Source organism: Melozone crissalis, unplaced genomic scaffold (genome assembly GCF_028551555.1).
Source record: "Melozone crissalis strain CALT ecotype California unplaced genomic scaffold, PUWL_Pcris_2 ptg000014l_1, whole genome shotgun sequence".
Lineage (NCBI taxonomy): Eukaryota > Metazoa > Chordata > Aves > Passeriformes > Passerellidae > Melozone > Melozone crissalis.
In genome coordinates this window covers 3312862-3329189 of record NW_026535792.1, presented here as the reverse complement: position 1 = coordinate 3329189, position 16328 = coordinate 3312862, and the positions used below count along the sequence as shown (strand labels likewise).

General features: G+C 43.4%; 1 protein-coding gene across 1 annotated transcript in view; it reads right to left on the bottom strand.

Moving 5' to 3' along the window:
* The window catches only part of ADAMTS17 (ADAM metallopeptidase with thrombospondin type 1 motif 17), a 153187-nt gene that overhangs the window by 35880 nt on the left and 100979 nt on the right, over positions 1 to 16328 (bottom strand). The window contains exons 15-17 of the mRNA XM_054272652.1: positions 15034 to 15154; positions 7459 to 7539; positions 2636 to 2793 (exon numbers count right to left, since the gene is read on the bottom strand). Coding sequence (XP_054128627.1) covers positions 2636 to 2793; positions 7459 to 7539; positions 15034 to 15154 — 360 coding nt within the window. The remainder of the gene's footprint in view (positions 1 to 2635; positions 2794 to 7458; positions 7540 to 15033; positions 15155 to 16328) is intronic.

The window sequence follows — 16328 nt, the reverse complement described above, 5'->3', positions numbered from 1 at the left end:
TGCTGTGAACACTGAGGGGGCTCCACAAACTCAGCACCCTTGAGCTGCTCTGCACAGAGCAGAACCCTGGGCAGATGAGCCCCTCCCAGAGGATGTGGGGAACAAGGACATGATTTTGCTTCAGCTACAGAGGGAGCCTCACTTCCAGGACTGAATACCAGGGTTGAAACCAGCCAGCCACCATTACAATTTCAAAGAACAATGTTGGTTTTTCTAAACACAATTCAAACACCAGGCAGGCAGAGGCAGAGAGCCTGAGCCCTGACCTGGCTTTCTTGAAGTGCAGGAGACAGAAACTCCTGTTCTAGAGAACTGATCAGTCAGCCTTGTCTAAAGCCCCCTTCTGCTCTGGGAGTGTTTGGTTGTCCTCTGTTGCACAAGGGGGACCAGCACAGGCCTACTTACACAAACACCAGTTTCTCCAAGAAATACACACAGAGCAATGCACTTGGAGAAATGCCTCAAGTATTAAAAACCAGCTCCTAAAAAGAAATCCTTATTATCTCAATATGGGTGTGAGACCAGTGAATCTAGAGGCCCATATGAAACCAATTTCATGCAATTTCGTAGCCATATATAATTGGGGGGTGTGTGTATGTGTGTATAATTGGTTTCAAATGCAGGTCACAATGGATTGACTGAAGCTTCTGGCTCTTTGTCAGTCCAGTGTATTCCACCACTGTTTGAACAACAGTTTTCTATTTAGAGGGAACTGGTAACCATCCTGCCTTTCTTGTGTTGAAAGAATGAAACCCACCACCCTGTATCAGGGAAAAGATTTGTATCTGATTCGAAGCAAAGACTCCATGTGTGCTTTGTTTACCACTGGCAGTGATTTAAAACCACATGTTTTTTAATGGTCTGGTAATTTTTACATTTCTCATTTTTAATCATTTCTGTGAAAAAGGTGAAGAAGGAACATTTCCTCTGCTTATATCTGCTGAAAGGGCCTGTCTGTATCTGGAGAAGCTCATGGAGAAGCTCAAAATCACTCCTATGTTAGCTACTTACTCCTTAATGAAGGGGAACTGAGCATTTCTTTAAAATCAAAGCTCTGCTGATGTTGAGGTACACAAAATGCCAAAATACAGATTTTACTGCAGTGGACCTCAATCAAGTAATGCCCTGGAAGGTTCCAGGAGCTGCCAAAGGAACCCTGCACAGCATCCTCCCAAACGGTACCTGTGCAACTCCTGTTTCTCACATGAGCTTGGGAAGACCTTGGCAGTACAAGGTACTCTGTCAGAGTCCTGGTTTCAGGAGGGAAGGCTTGTGTTAAGGCCAAAGTCCAGAAGAAGCTGATGTTTCTGATGGTGAAGAGGGTGTAATACACCTGTAATAGACTTTCTTTGAGTGGGCACTCCCTGGACTACACAGGTGAGCCAGGAAGGTGCTGGTGAGCTCAACCCTGCACCTCTGACTACTCCAGCTGTAACCTCTTTGAATCCAGCTTGACACTGCTCTGTGAGCCTTTAAACTCACTCATCTGTCTGAGAAAGCAAAGACAAAACCCCTCAGGTCCCTGTGCAGCAGATTTTGACACCAAGAAGGTATTGACAAAGTGGATATTACTGTCAGCTTTTTGTGTGTGTGAAAAGTTCAGGCATCTTTGGAGCATTTCAAACTGGGTCAGGAAGTGTTGCACAATGAACACCAGCAAGCCAAAAAAATCAGGTGAGGGAAGGGAGAGAATGCTGATTTTTAGCAGTGCTTACAGACAGCCTTCAGAGAATAAACACGGAAAAAAGTCGCAAGGAGAAGAAACAGCACAGAAAAAAATGGAATAGAATAAAAAAGTTACAGGAAACAATGAAAGAAACAAATATACTTTCTATGCAAACCTTGCCACAGAACCTGTAAAGCTTTCTGCAGACTTTCAAACAGGAACAGATATATGAGACAGGAATTATTACAGCTGTCTCAAAAATGCAAATGTTAAGGTTACACCAGCATTAAGGGACTGGCCCATGGGTCACTCTGTCACCCACCAGTGACAGCTCTGGGACCACAGTCCAGCTCTTCTCTCCCCTGTGGACTTCTCATTCATGTACAGCCACGTGGCTGTTCATAAAATACCAAGCTGGGTTAACAGAAGGGCTATGCTGAACATTAAGAAAAAATGTCAAAAAACACCTTAAACTACATACAAATGAAAAAACAATAGAGAAAACAAAGAACATTTGTGTGTAATTAAGTCATTACTTAGATTCAAATTCACATATACCATCTGTGCATGCTAGATCTGCACCTCTTCTGTAAGAGAACAGAGTATTTAAACACAGAATACATTCTGGCATAAGATGAAAAGACATTTCAGCAAATATGCTTTTATGTGTGTGATCAGGTATGTCCAAGAAATAATTCAGGTCCTTGGGAACCTACATCCTCTAGAATGGACCTGTGACACATTACAGTGATTTCCTGCACTGGACATGAGCTCAATGAACACTGCCTGTTCATTGAGCTCAGGATGGAGCATCACTTTTTGAGTGAGAGCTGAGCTTCTCCAGCCCCTGCAATGCTGCAAAAGAACACTGTGGTGAGGAAGCAAACAATCAAAATTTAACTTTCAGCTAGGATATAAACCCTTTCTGTTGCATCACTTAAGAAACACAAACAAAGGATATAAAGTTACCATCAAGTGCAGTGGTATTTTAGTTGGTCCTTTGGCAGAGATTTTCTCCCACAGCCCCCTTCGCACGTACCGGACAGTGGTGCCTGCGATCTGAAACTCACCAGGAAGCTCAATTTTCCAGTCGCTGTTAATGGATCTCTTACTGGAATCTTTTAAAGCTGCAATGAACCAAACACCATGGAATGAAATGCAAGCAAATTTGTAATTACAATACAGACTACTGAGCCTTTGTCTCAAGGTGCCTCAAGCACAAGATGCAGAAACCTTGTAATGGATGTGAGTTTAAAGGAATAAAACTTCTCCCACTTTTAGATGGCCCATTGTGATGTTTCTGACTTGGATATATTCTGTACTTTAGCTGATGAAGGTATTTTGAAGAATTAACATAAAATTCATAGATCATTTACCTCTACACTCTCCTTTAAAATGCAACAAGACAAATCTGCAATTTGGTTTCCAAGCAGAATTTTCTTTCAGTTTCCAGATTTTGAGACCACATTTTCCTAAACTCTCCTTGAGAAAAAGAGCAATCCAATCTTTGTTGATACAGTGCATACTGCAAATGCAATATACAACTGATGCTGTGTTTGTGTGTGCCCCATAACCAAACACTGAAAAAATTAACATTCAGCTGTCAGAGCTGTACAGAAAAGTTAAGTCACAAAGCAGGGGCAGGTCAGTGGGCAAAATGTGAACTTGGTCACCCTCTTTTCAGAGTCCAAGTGCTGGACACAAATGCATGAGGTCAGGTGCTGGAGGGTCTCACCCATCCTGCACCTCTGTGCCTCACTAAGGTCAACATGGAAAGCTCATCTTCAGAAGAAAGATGAATATAGAGGAGAAAAGATATTTGGAGTTGTGTGTCCTTTCTTCCAGCCTAACTTTTGCATCAGGATCACTGATGTCCTTCAAACACTCAAAGACAACTCCAGCCATAAGGGCATCACATTACTGTTGACTCATCAGTGGAAGCTGATTTAGGGATTGATGTGTTTTCTGTGTTAGAACGGAAGCAGAGTTATCCAGATGTTGGTGAGATGCACTGAGGGAAGAGAAAATTGGCAGACCCTGCTGCAGCAGAAAGTGCCAGGCCCCTTTGTGGAGATCCATTCACTGTGATCAAATCTGCCCTGACAGCAGACAGACAGAATATCCCACGTGTTACTGGGCTTCCTTAGTTCAAGGTTAACTGTGTCTTTTGGCTAAGCCTTTAACAAGATGTTTTTTTAACCTCTAGCATCTCATGCCTATTTTATTCTCTTCCAGTAAAGAACTTTGCTCTCACTTAACTGAGTGTGTTGCAAGAAGGAAAGAGAAGCTGTTTAAAGCCTTTGGAAGTCAATAGGAAGTCTCCTATTGTCATCCCTTTGGATCAAGCCTCCACAGCCAGCAAACCCTCCTGGGTGTGCCTAGGACATATATATATACATATATATATACATATTTATTTATTTATTTATTTATTTATTTTATTTGTGATGTCTGAACTCGGGGGAATCCGGAGCATGTGGAGGTCACAAGGTTCTCTGCATCTACACTAGGAACATTGGGAATCCTGGAAAAAGGTGGATATCTGTCCTGCTGCACACAACCTTCCTGACAGCTCTCAGAGTTCCAGCAGAGACTCCAAAATCAGGGTGAAGGGGAACTGAAGTGGGAGAGTATTTTTTCTGAGGAAAGTTTCCCCTGGCACACAGCCCAGGGGTAAGTTGGTGTCCTGGCATTTGCATGCTGCAACAATGTGTCTCTCCCTGTGGCTCACTTCTCTTTCTGCTTTGTCCCTCAGTTTACAAAGTACCTTCTTCAAGCTGCAGACACAATTCTGAAGCAGGATTGCTTTCCTCTGCCAAGACCTAGTGGCTTCCAGGCAGATGAAAGCTGTGGATGAGATAAAGCTATCTCCAAGCAGCATGGCTGACTAGGAAAGATAGTCCAGCATGTGCTCCAAACTGTTTAAGAGGTTGAGTGACTTAAGTCATGCTTTGGTTCCAGCTCACCATCAAAGGGAGACAATTTGCTGATGAAAACCAACGTTTCATCTTTTGAACCTCTTTTCTGGGCAGGGTTTGATTTTGATTGCAGGCACTGCAGCCCTTAGTGGCTGAGGAGATGGAGAATTTGGAAACAGACCTGTTCCCAAAGGTGCTCCTCGAGGATTGCAGGAATTGCACTGGGGAATGAGCAGAGCACTCGGGCCAAAGTGTTTTCATTGCTGTTTGCCTCCATTACTCCATCAGCAAGATCACTGCTGCAGCTACAAAACCTTCCATGTCTCAGACACAGGGAACTCCAATGGCTTTTGTCACACACAACCACTGGCTGTGTGCCCAGCCCCAGAGGTGACAGAACTAAACTCAAACTCATACAGTAGAAGAGAAGGAGGAATAGGGACCCCAGCAACAACCTGTAACTTCTGTTTTTCTTGTTGGCTGGAAGGCAGGAACTGACCAATCAACTTCTAAACCTGGCATCTAGTCAGATCTTTATTTCCACCTTGGGTCTCTGCAGCTTGCTTCCCAGCCTGTGGACACAAACTGCCCAGGCATTTCCTGTTCAAGGTGGTTTTTGAGAGTTACAGCCAGCCAAGGCAGCCAGCGTGGGTTGCCTGTAGGTGGAGGGAAATTCTTCAGGCACTGCTCCCAGCACATGGAATAATGATTCCAAATTATGCTGGGCCTCTTTCCAGAATGTTGTACCTGGTTCTGAGTAGAAATAAGACCTGATTGGACTCAGCTTTGTCAGTGCTATTGAAATACAAAATCCTTCCACACTCAGACCTGAATTTAAGAGTGATTGAGGTTTCTTTCTTGGTCATCTTTATTGCCCTACGGGACCCCCGTGCTGCTATTCTTCATCTCAGTTCAGCAAGGCTTTGGGTATCTTTTCTTTGTGTTGAGTGTTCCTTGAAAGAGAAAACCTTGGAAAGCTTAGAGAGGTTCTCCTGGCTCCTGACCATGAACCAAAGAGCTGAAAGCGCTAAAAGCTTTAAAAGAGCCAGATTTTTATCTATCTTTATGTGATGTAAACAGGGCCAGCTCCTGCTCTCAAAAATACACAATCTTAATCTTCACCACCCAGTGGGGAACCATCTGCTTTAGTCAAGGTTATGCTGTCTCAAGGAAGGGCAGTTTCTAACTCATGTAAGACTCTCAGTGCTCTGCTATCTGCCAAAGCTCAAATACCCTGTGCAAACCCCACCAAGACAAACAAAAAGCCTGGTTTCCAGAAGGCAGAGCACTTGCAAAACCCAAAGAAACACTGGCTCCCATTATTCCACCAGGCTTTGCTATGTCAAACATCTCATGTGTAGGCGGGATCCTGTGGCTAAAGCATTATGGAAACAGGAGCAGTGGTGATATTCCTTCCTACCAAGAAGTGGCACAAATGCCAATGGTTTTGATCAAAGGGCAGTTGAATGACATAATCTGCCCTCCTTTTTTCTCCTGAATCTGGAATGAAAGAGAACAAAAGCATCTTTCCCAGTGATATTACCAACTGCAGCAAGATCTCAAGACAGAGAATCAATAGCACTAAAGCTGAAACCCTGACACAGCCACTATGCAAACATTTTCAGCAGCATCCAATATTCCAGTGCTGGATATGAACATCTCCTTTTGGCTGGAGATGAAGAATTACCAGCAAAAGATGTAGAAATCAGAGACCAAGGTCTGAGCTTTGTTCTGACTCCCTGCATAGCCACGAGCAAGTTGCAACACCTCAGTTTCCTCTTCCACAAATGAGAGAGTGACAAGCTCTGCAATCCTCTCAGAGTTCCTTCCTCTCTGGAAGCAATTCCATGGCCATGAAGCTCTGGGACAATGTTGGGGTGTTTTTGGATCTTGGGCAATTTTCTTTGAAGCATCTGCTCTGCCACAGGCTTCCTGTGTAAATTCAGGGCTAATGGGGCATTAGCATTTCTGTAACTTGGACTCCCTAGAAGCAGATGGGGATAAAATCCTTTATCTATTGCACAGTAATGACAGAGACAGAAATGCCTCAAACATTGGACAGAAGAGGCAGAAGATCAGACTGACAGATCCTCAGTGTAACTGAGTGGCTGCACTTTACAAATGCCATTCTGACCTTTAATTTATGCAATGAGTAACTAACTGGACAACAAATGCATTGACAGACTGCCCTACAACAACCTCACATGCAAATCTTACCCATCAGCCATGTCTAAACCATTTTTTCCCAATAGGAAAAGGAGGAGTGGATGCCTGTTCCCCTCTAAAGGAATGCAGAAGTAGAAACCACAAGAGGATTAAACAATTTTTTTTTGCCTGATAAAATAGAGGCAAGTGGACTACAGGCTGCAGCCAAGCCCATCTCAGAATGCAGGATCAGGTCTTGGGTACAGCATCCAGTCAAAATGTGCTGCTGTAGGAAATGGCAGCAGGTTACTGAGGGATATCAGCTGCCCTGTCCTGCCTCTGCTTCAGACTGAGCTGGGCGCCTTCCTATCAGTACCTCTGCCATTCCCTTCTCTAAACACACTGTTCTCTTCCCCACTCCCTCCTGAAGTGCTGTGTGCTCCTGGCAGCCCTGTGCAAGCCACTGCCAAGTTCTGCTCAGGAACTCTTCTGTCTGTATATAAAAGTACTCTGTGGTCCTTCCAGGTTGCACAGGGACTGTAAGTGTCACATACTATCACATCACAAACATCATGAAACCAAGCCACAAAAGCAGAGATTGCAGCAAGACTCAAATCACCAATTCCTCACTTGCAGCAACAAACCTTACAGGTTGCTTAGAGAAGGGTCATTTTTAAATGAAAACAGAGCTGGATTTTAATTAAAACATTTTTACTTTTTTCTTTTTACCCAGAAAGCTGTGAGCAGGTTTGTCCTCAACCACTCTGATCCGCCGGGCACCCGCAGGGATCACAGCAGCTTCGATGTAACCTAGAGCAACAAAGAAGGGGTGAATGAAAGCAGGGCAGGGCCAGGATCAGCCATCCCATATCTCGCTGAGAAAAACTCAACTCCAGGCTCAGGACTGAGTGAGAAACACTCCAGATGAGATCCCTGTGCTGGCAGCCAGTTGTCACTGCTGTCACAGGCGTGGGCATGACTAACATATCAGCAGAAATGCATGAGTGCTGCTTAGCTGTGACTACAGACTTGTTAATTAGCTCTAATTAGATCTGCACCCTTTGAATCACCCTGGTTTTCCTGCAGTACTGACAGGGATGCACGAGGACACTGCAAAGTGTGACTGTCAGGAGCAACACTGCACAGAACAGACATGTGAGATGATGTTTCCAAAAGTTGTTTCTGCTTTGTCTTCCCTGTCCAGGCTGTGGTGTCAGAAAGGACTCACTTCCACAAAACTTTTTGATGATGCTAAAACTGAACAGAGGGAATTAGTGGGACAAATCTGGGGAAAAGCTTGTTTTCATTTACATTTCAGCTCTGTACAAAAATTCTGGAGGAAATAATGAATCTCCTTGCACTAGGGTGCTGAGAATTCAACAGCTCAGATTTAATGCAATAACAGAGCTGGGAGTTTCTCCAGGACTGACCACTGGCCACCTCTAAACACTTTTTCAAAGACCACTTTTTACTCACAGAATACAGTATGAATAAGCAGGAGCTACAAGGAAATGCAGCCTTTTTTCCCCCAGTATGGAGACATGTGGAGTTACAGAGTTGCTCCATGGGGTGGAAGCGGTGCCTTTAAATAATGAAGCAGAGGAACACCAGGGCCCATTTCAAAGAGCCAGGCAGTTTTTCCTCTGGCCTTAATGGACTTTGAATCAGGCCTCTGTAGATGACACTAATCTCATCACAACCATGACTTGATTCCTTCTAATTGGCCACCCAGTTTACTTTGCAGTGTATCACTTGGCACCTTTTTGGGGTTATTGCTGTCCTCTTTCTTTTAGATGTTAAGCAGCTTATCCTGTATATTCCCTCATCCACTTTTCTTGCTTTAAAGGGCTCTGTGAAGATGTTGTGTGTCAGTGATGCCTTTATGGGAATTGTGTCTGTCTAGAGCAATGGCTTGGAGAAGTGCTGGCACAGGGAGCAGTGATTCCTTTAGCACTTAGCAGTGTTCAGGGAGCTATTTTAGGGATGAAAGTGCAGCCCTGCTTTTGCTGTGCTGATACAGGGAGGACTCTAAGGGGTATGGTGACAATCTCTTGCACCTCAGGACTAAGTGATTCTCCTTCCATTGTGACATGGAGTGAGACAGATTTGGGGTCTCAGATGGTGGATTCATTTCCTGACTATTCATTTCATGAGTAAGGCTTGAGCTCTTGGGTTTCATCAGGTGCAGAAAGCGGGCAGCTGACTTGGGCCAGACAGACTCTCTCTTTCCCTGATTGTTGTATTTGAATGACACTTTCATCTCACCCTTCAGCTCAGTTCTCTTTGCACTTGTTCCTCCTCAATTACTTCTCCCTTACTCAGGATATGTCAGAAATGGTCACTCATCCCTTGCAGGAAAACCAGAGAGAGGGGCAGCAGAGCTCAGACCTTGTCTGTGCACAGAAGCCAGAGCAGAGGCTCTCCCAGCTGCTGTTCCAGCCTGGGTTTCACCAGGAAAAATCATTACTTCCAGGGTCAATTTTACAAAGGCAATACGGAAATCTGTTATGAAATCAGAGCAAACAGATGTTGGGCTTCATCCTAGACATTGTCAGGAGTTGGTTTTTCATCAGCTGAGATACCAAATCACAGTCAATACAGTCAGATATCAAACATCCCCACTGCACCCCATGCAGCTGCATATAAACCCAACCAACAGCTACTCAAGACATGAACACACAGCAAAAGTGTGACCAGTGAGAGTCTGTCACAAGGAAATAGCTCCTGATACACCCCAAGCATCCCTGTTAGGAAGCCAGTTTGGAACATGCCCAAGTTTCAGGTAATTTAATGTACCTACTAGGGGACTATTCACTTATTTAGTTTTTAAACCAGATACAAATGCCCGGAGCTAAATCATGCAGGGGTTGGAGACAAAGTTACTCTGAATTCAGTGGAAAGCAGTCACTAAGTTCAGTGAACTCTGGATCTGTCCCAGTAGCAGCCAGGAGTGTGTCACACTGCTTTAGAGGTGAGCAAACTCTGGAGGCTTCGCTCAAGCCATTAAATACACTCATTTCATCACTGTGCCATGAGACAAACACCACGTGGAAAGGTGATTTTTATGTTACATTTTACAATAGTCAAGTGTGAGCTATTAATAGAGTATTAGTTCTGGAGACTGTTTGGCTTGGTCTCACACCAGATTTTTTCTCCTTGTGTAATTTCTAATCCTGATTGATGGCTTTGGGGGGCTGCACTCACAGCTCCTGAATAAAAAGAAACACACTGTGTTATCTCACTATGCCACAAACCTGACTGTTGACCTTCACTCTCCTGTTAGAGAATTGCCAAATGCTTTGCAGGGGTTTGGATCTGACCTGTCCTCTCAGAGGTGAAGCAGAACCTTGGGCATGTCCCACCAGGAGCACCTGGACACTCTCATTCACTACCTCCAGCAATGCTGGGTGAGTTAGTGGTTGAATTCTGCTGCAAACAGACTTGATATCACCCATGCAAATTTGCCACAGGTACAAACTTGGATCACCTCCACCATTCTACTCTGGTCCTCAGAGCTGGTGGGAGGCTTGTGGTCACAGATTCCTGATCTTTGACATAACTGCACCAGGAAACACCTCCAGTGTTTTCCAGGCACATTTTATTAAGCAAATTGTAACTGCAGATTGCCAGAAAGATTATCAAGTGTCAGCCAGAATGACCAGAAAAAGTCTCAGAGTTGGCCCCCAGTCAAGGACTCTCAAAGCTCTGTTAGGTCTAAGGATAATTGTCTGCAAGGCCAGGGTTTGCAAGGTTGGGCTTAAAGTTCATCTTTAAATGAGGAACTGGTTAAAGACTGATGAGCTTTGGCATCTATCAGGCAGTATTTTTAGTAATTTCACCCATAAATCAGCGTGTTAAGATGAAGCTTTGAAAATACAACAGGAGAACTTCATTATTTGATAATTTATGGTGCTCTATGCAGTATACTCCACCTTGGGAACAGTTACTTTGGCACACACCAATCTTTCTGGATAATCTGCATTACATCAGTGTCTCAGGAATGTAAGACTGTGATTGAAGCAAATCCTAGATACAAGTTTTATGGTATAACTCGTATTAGGAGAGACACCAGAACAAAGAGGTGGCTTTGTCATCAAGGAGATTAATATGTGAACAGTGGCTACTGTATCTTCATTTAAATGCTGGAGAGATTTGCAAGAGGAAAGCAGCCCACACAGAAAAATCCATTGTTAGCCATTGTTATTACTCCCAGAAAGAACAGAAAGTTTAGTGTGAACTTCAGAATGCCACTGATCTACTGCAGAACTGTTCTGGTTCACACTGCAGTGAAAGATGGACTCAGAGGTGAAGGACAAATGATCCCATGGCTGAAAGTACCAACCCCTGGCACTGCACCTTCCTATCTTATCCCTGTACACACCAAAATCAGGTGTGAGAAGGTCAACAGTGCCCAGCCCATTATCAAACCTCCCAAAAGTGCTTTGAACAAACATTTCAGGGTAGAAGCCAAGGAGATCAGGCTGTCCTGCCTACCTGCCAGCCAGGGCCAGCAAAGCTTCCATGGTACTTCAGGGATAGGCACCAGCTGAGCATCCCAGACTCCACCTCCTTCCCACCTTGCAGCTTTTGCTGATTTGCTACTTGTTGCAGTGGAGTGCAAATTATGTGTCTTTTTTCTGAACAGCTGTGATAATTCTCCTTTGCTTTTAGTTTGAGAACAAATCCTGCATTGGCACCTGTCCACTTCCAGCCATGGGATAGCTTGGTTGTAAGAAAATCATTTCTCTGAAGAGCCATGGATAAATTTCAAAGCCTTCTGCAATTGCTGCAAAGTTGGTAACTGGGATTTCTAACTTGCATGTTCTGATGAAACCCCCATAAGTGATCTCTGAGTTAAAGATTAGGTAGAGTTCTATTTTCTTGTAATTTACATGTGCACCCTATTGATAAAAAAAGATATTTTTGTGTTGGCTAAAGATGCTCCCAGCCAGCACGACAGCACTACTGTTCAAAATTCTTTTAGTAAGTGCAGGACAAACAGCATATGCAATAAAACCTCTACATTTCTACCATCTTAAAAAGTAAAATTCCTAGCAAAGGTGTACTTTTCCTTTCCCAAAATGACAGTTACAACAACTGGCATATCTCACCTTATTAGATTCTGCCATTAAAAAAGAAAACCCAAACATTTGTGGTCATTCCTTTGAATTATAACCATAAATCCTTCTGAATTACAATAATAAATGAAAATCTTGATGTGGTTGAGAAAAATCAGGAGAGACAGACCCAAGTCTCTGAGCATTACAGGCACAACCTTGGAGAAGTTGTCAGTGATAAATCAGCTCCCCAACAGACAGGAGTCCAAGAGCTGTCCTTCATTTCTAGGTCCCCTGTCCAGTGGCAGAGTGACAGAGGTGAACTTCAGAACAACTCTGTGTTTGGTTTTGAAAAATTATTTTGTAGAAATAGGTACAAGGCATGCTGCCAGTCGAAAGGAAACCTCAGTCTAAACAGTGCATTCAGCTGCCCTGCTGAAGACAGCCAGCTGCACTCAAGTGTATGTGATGCTTAGCATCATAAATTAAGGCTTTTGACCTCCTCTCCAGCAGAAAATTGGGGTCCATTTCCAGTTGGATCACCCTGGATCACAGGTGCTAAGAGCTGAACTGCTGGATCTCCTACAAGGCACTTTGAATGTTCCACCATCTTTCCCACCAGGGTGGCAGAACCTCTGTGATATTTAAGTTGGGAGAAAAAGGAAATAGATCTGGTTCTGTTTGCTTGGTGCATGAGAACCTCTGTGATATTAAAGTTGGGGTAAAAAAGAAATAGATCTGGTTCTTTTGGCTTGGTGCTTGAAAATTTGGCTTCCTTTCCACAGATATGTTCCTTAAAAGGAAAGGATCTGTATTGTATCTCTGACAAGGCAAGTGAAACAGTAAAAGGACTTGAAGCTTATCCATGGCTTTTGATAGCAAATTTCCCCATCTAATCCGACAAAATGAAGATAAAGGACCAACACCAAAGGATTTCACCGACACCCACTGACACTGCAAACAGCATTCAAGTATCTTACACGAGAAACACTTGGGAACAGCCTTTGCCTTTGCCATCACACATGTGGAAACCTTCTTACAATGACTATTGGTTACTAAGAAACAGAAAGGAGTTGGCAGGGGTTTAGTTCAGTTCACAGGGCTCCACAGCATCATTTGCAATCACAGGACACAGAGGGACCAATCCTGCAGCCAGAGGAGTCCCACAGGCAGAGCCAATGCTCAAGGCTGCAGCTGCAATTCCCCAAACAGATATCACTCCAGAAGAATCAATGTCTTGATGTTTGAAGTCTATTCTCTTTTGAAATAATAACTCAGCACACTGGACTTGGGGTCTTGGCCTTGACTTAGAATGCAGCCAGATCATGAGGATTTGCCACTGAACTGTGCAATCATTTACACACCCAAACCTTGAACTTGTTATCACCAGAATACTGTGGATCTTTCTTTGCCCCAGCTTCCATCAAATTTTTGCACATTTTTGCCTAACTGTCAATTTAAAATAAAAAGCCTTTTTTTCCCTTGAGTAATGCCACATTCACTTGTGATACCCAGACCTGGAGCTTTGCTTACTGCATGAAATTCAGTGGGTTCACCTGAGGACCTGATTCTGTAAAACAGCATGTGAACAGAAATGGATGGAAGCACACATAAAATGTAACTGACTTTCAAAATTAAATTAAAAATAAAACAAAACACCTAATAAATGTTTATGAGGTTATACTGGTAAAAACAATTATCTTCTAGATTATGTGAGATGGCTAAAGGTGGAAACATTGCACTGACAAAGCAACACTTTGACAGGTTTGTGTGTCTGAGATGATCAGCAGAGAATCTGAATGCTTGAACACTGCTCATGAGTCATCAGGAATTCTTTCTGATTAGGTTCCAGGGCACTGGGGGTGAAAACCTCCTGCAGAGTCCTGGCAGCCAGTTAAGGCTGAAGCTGCTCTGCTCCTGCAGCCTTGTAAAGTCACCACTTCAAGCAGTCTGTGTAGCTGGAAATGGGTGCAACCTCCTGGCAGTGACCCTGAAATTCTGTATTTATCTGCACAAGATGTTTCATAGACTCCTTGGAAAAAAGATAGCTACTCTTCAGCAGCATGTAAGAAATCCATGAAAGTTGTATAAGCTGCTACAGAAATGGAGAATAGCTGGGGTTTTTTCAATGGAAATGAGGAACTTTTCCCACCACTTGCATCAAATGCAAAAGACTTGATGTAAGTGGGAAAATAATTGGGACAAAAAACTCAAAGGCATTAATGCAGGAAACCATTCAACAGGTTGGCCAAGCAACAGGATGGACTCCAGAGAGACGTGCTGCAGGTGGGAAATCCTACCTGCATCTCACAGGAGGTGACAGATTCCAGCTGGCCCCACAGGTGAGGAGGAGGAGGGTGCAGAGGAAGAGGTCAGTGAACAAAATCAGAGCCTCAGACTTCAGAGCTGAGGCCTGGACTAAAGGGAGCTGCTAAGCACTGCTGCTGCTTTAGCCTCTAAACTGGACTGAAGTGTGTGCTTAGAGGGGATTTTCATGTGCTTTGTGGAACTCAGCCCTGGAGCAGCACATTGAATGTGTTTCTCCATACAGAAATGCCAGTTCTGTATTCACTGAATGGGAAATAATTTTTTTTCTGGACAATTGTTTCCTCCTGGAGCAGCTTCCAAGTCTGGACATGGCTTTCTCTCCCTTTGGCTAATAAGGATGTGTGATAACAGGGTTCTCAGAAGTGTAGTACAGAAACCCTGGAACAAAGACTAATTTAAACACCAAGCTGTACATACATTAATGTTTAACAAGAAAGGGAAAAGTCTTATATCCTATACTGGATATTTTTGCTGGCAGGGAATCAGTAAAAATATTCAGAGGGGAGTGCACTGCTCTTTCCTTTAGCTGAGATATTCTGATTATAACATGAATCATCTACAACATGCAACATGCATCATTCTGAGACCTCAAAGATGGTGCTGAAATCCAACTTCCCTCCCTCTGGGAAAGATTCTGTGATTTTGTCTCCTATTTAAATCACCAGCATCAGTAGCACTCAGAAAGAGAAACACAACTTCAGTCTGAATTTCAGGCAGAGGCAGTGGCTGGTGTCTGGGTGAACGAGTAAGACGCAGATGGGATATCACACCTGAAGTGAGTTGGGGTTTGTTTTGTGTTCCTTAGGAGCTTCCTAGAGCTGTTTTTGCTAGATGACCCCAGTGCTATCCAAGAGGAAGAGCTGTTACTGCTGCCCCAACTCTCCTCCAGCAGGCAGAAGAACCCCAGAGTGTTACTCACCCATGCCCTTGGTGTGGTTGAAGTCTCCTTTCACCACCTTGCAGGTTTTCCCATCTCCACTGCAGATCCCACAGCGATCCTCTTTGGCAGCTGAGCCAATGATCCCATCACAGCCAATTTTCTAATGACAACAACCAGAGACCCCCATTACTTTGTTTGCAAGGTCAGAGCATCTCTAAACAATGAGGTCAACACTAAGATTGACATTGACTGGAAACCTGAATGGGGACAAAACATTCAATCTTAATTAAATTTTGAAATACCTGAAAAAAGACCTCATTAATCAGATGGCTCAAGATAGCTGAAATGAAAGAGTAGTTCAGTGGAAGCAGGTCAGTTCCATATCAGGCCAATTTCTACCACAAGATTGCCTATGCAATTATGAAATTTTTCACATGCTTGCACTGTACTAAGAATCAACATTCAATTGAAAAATAAATTATAAAATCTAACAGTTTCACCTAAAGCTTCATTATAAAGGGTGTTTTCATAATTTTCTATATATACCTATTTCTTTTTTCTAATAAAACCTGCAGTTCTGCTTCCACACAAGGGAAGAGTCACAATATTCTCCGTGTAGCTATGGGAATTATCACCATGATCTTCCTTATTTACAAAGCATTCATGGGTTATGATGGTGAACATTCCACTCTTGTAGATCTTGAGGCTGACAACACTGTCATTAATCTATGTAAATGAATCTTGTATTCTGTCCATGTAAGACCCTCAAATTGATCAGCAATTCACTCTTAAAACATAAATTTCTACTGAAAAAACCCTTGTCATTATGCAAGTTATTAGTAGAGATTGCACTATTAAAAGTGAGTTTAAGATTTATTCTGCATAGATAAACAGTTTCTTGGCAAATGAGTAGCAGGACTGTCACTAGTAAGACTTATTTGAATGAGGCTATTGGGTCTCTCTCTTCTTTGCCTTCCTGTGATGAAGCCAGAGGAAAGTTGGAGAGATATCTTAGGGAACAATCAAAACAACAAACATTTTGAAAAATAGGGTAAGCAGGGAAATATTAGGAGAACTCGGGCTGTTTATGTGAGCCTGGCTGTGTGTAAGCAATGCAATTTGGATCAGAATTCCAACATTCCCCTTGTTTCAGAAGACCCTGGCCACTGCCTCAGTCCAGATGTATTTCAGGGATCAAAGATTGCCAGTGTTCCACCGTGTGCTGATGCAGAGCTTGTCTGGGTAGATCATTAGGGACAGACATGCTGAGAGAGGGTGATCATCCTAAACACATACCAGGGAAATGCTGCTCATTAACTGGCACAGCACCTACA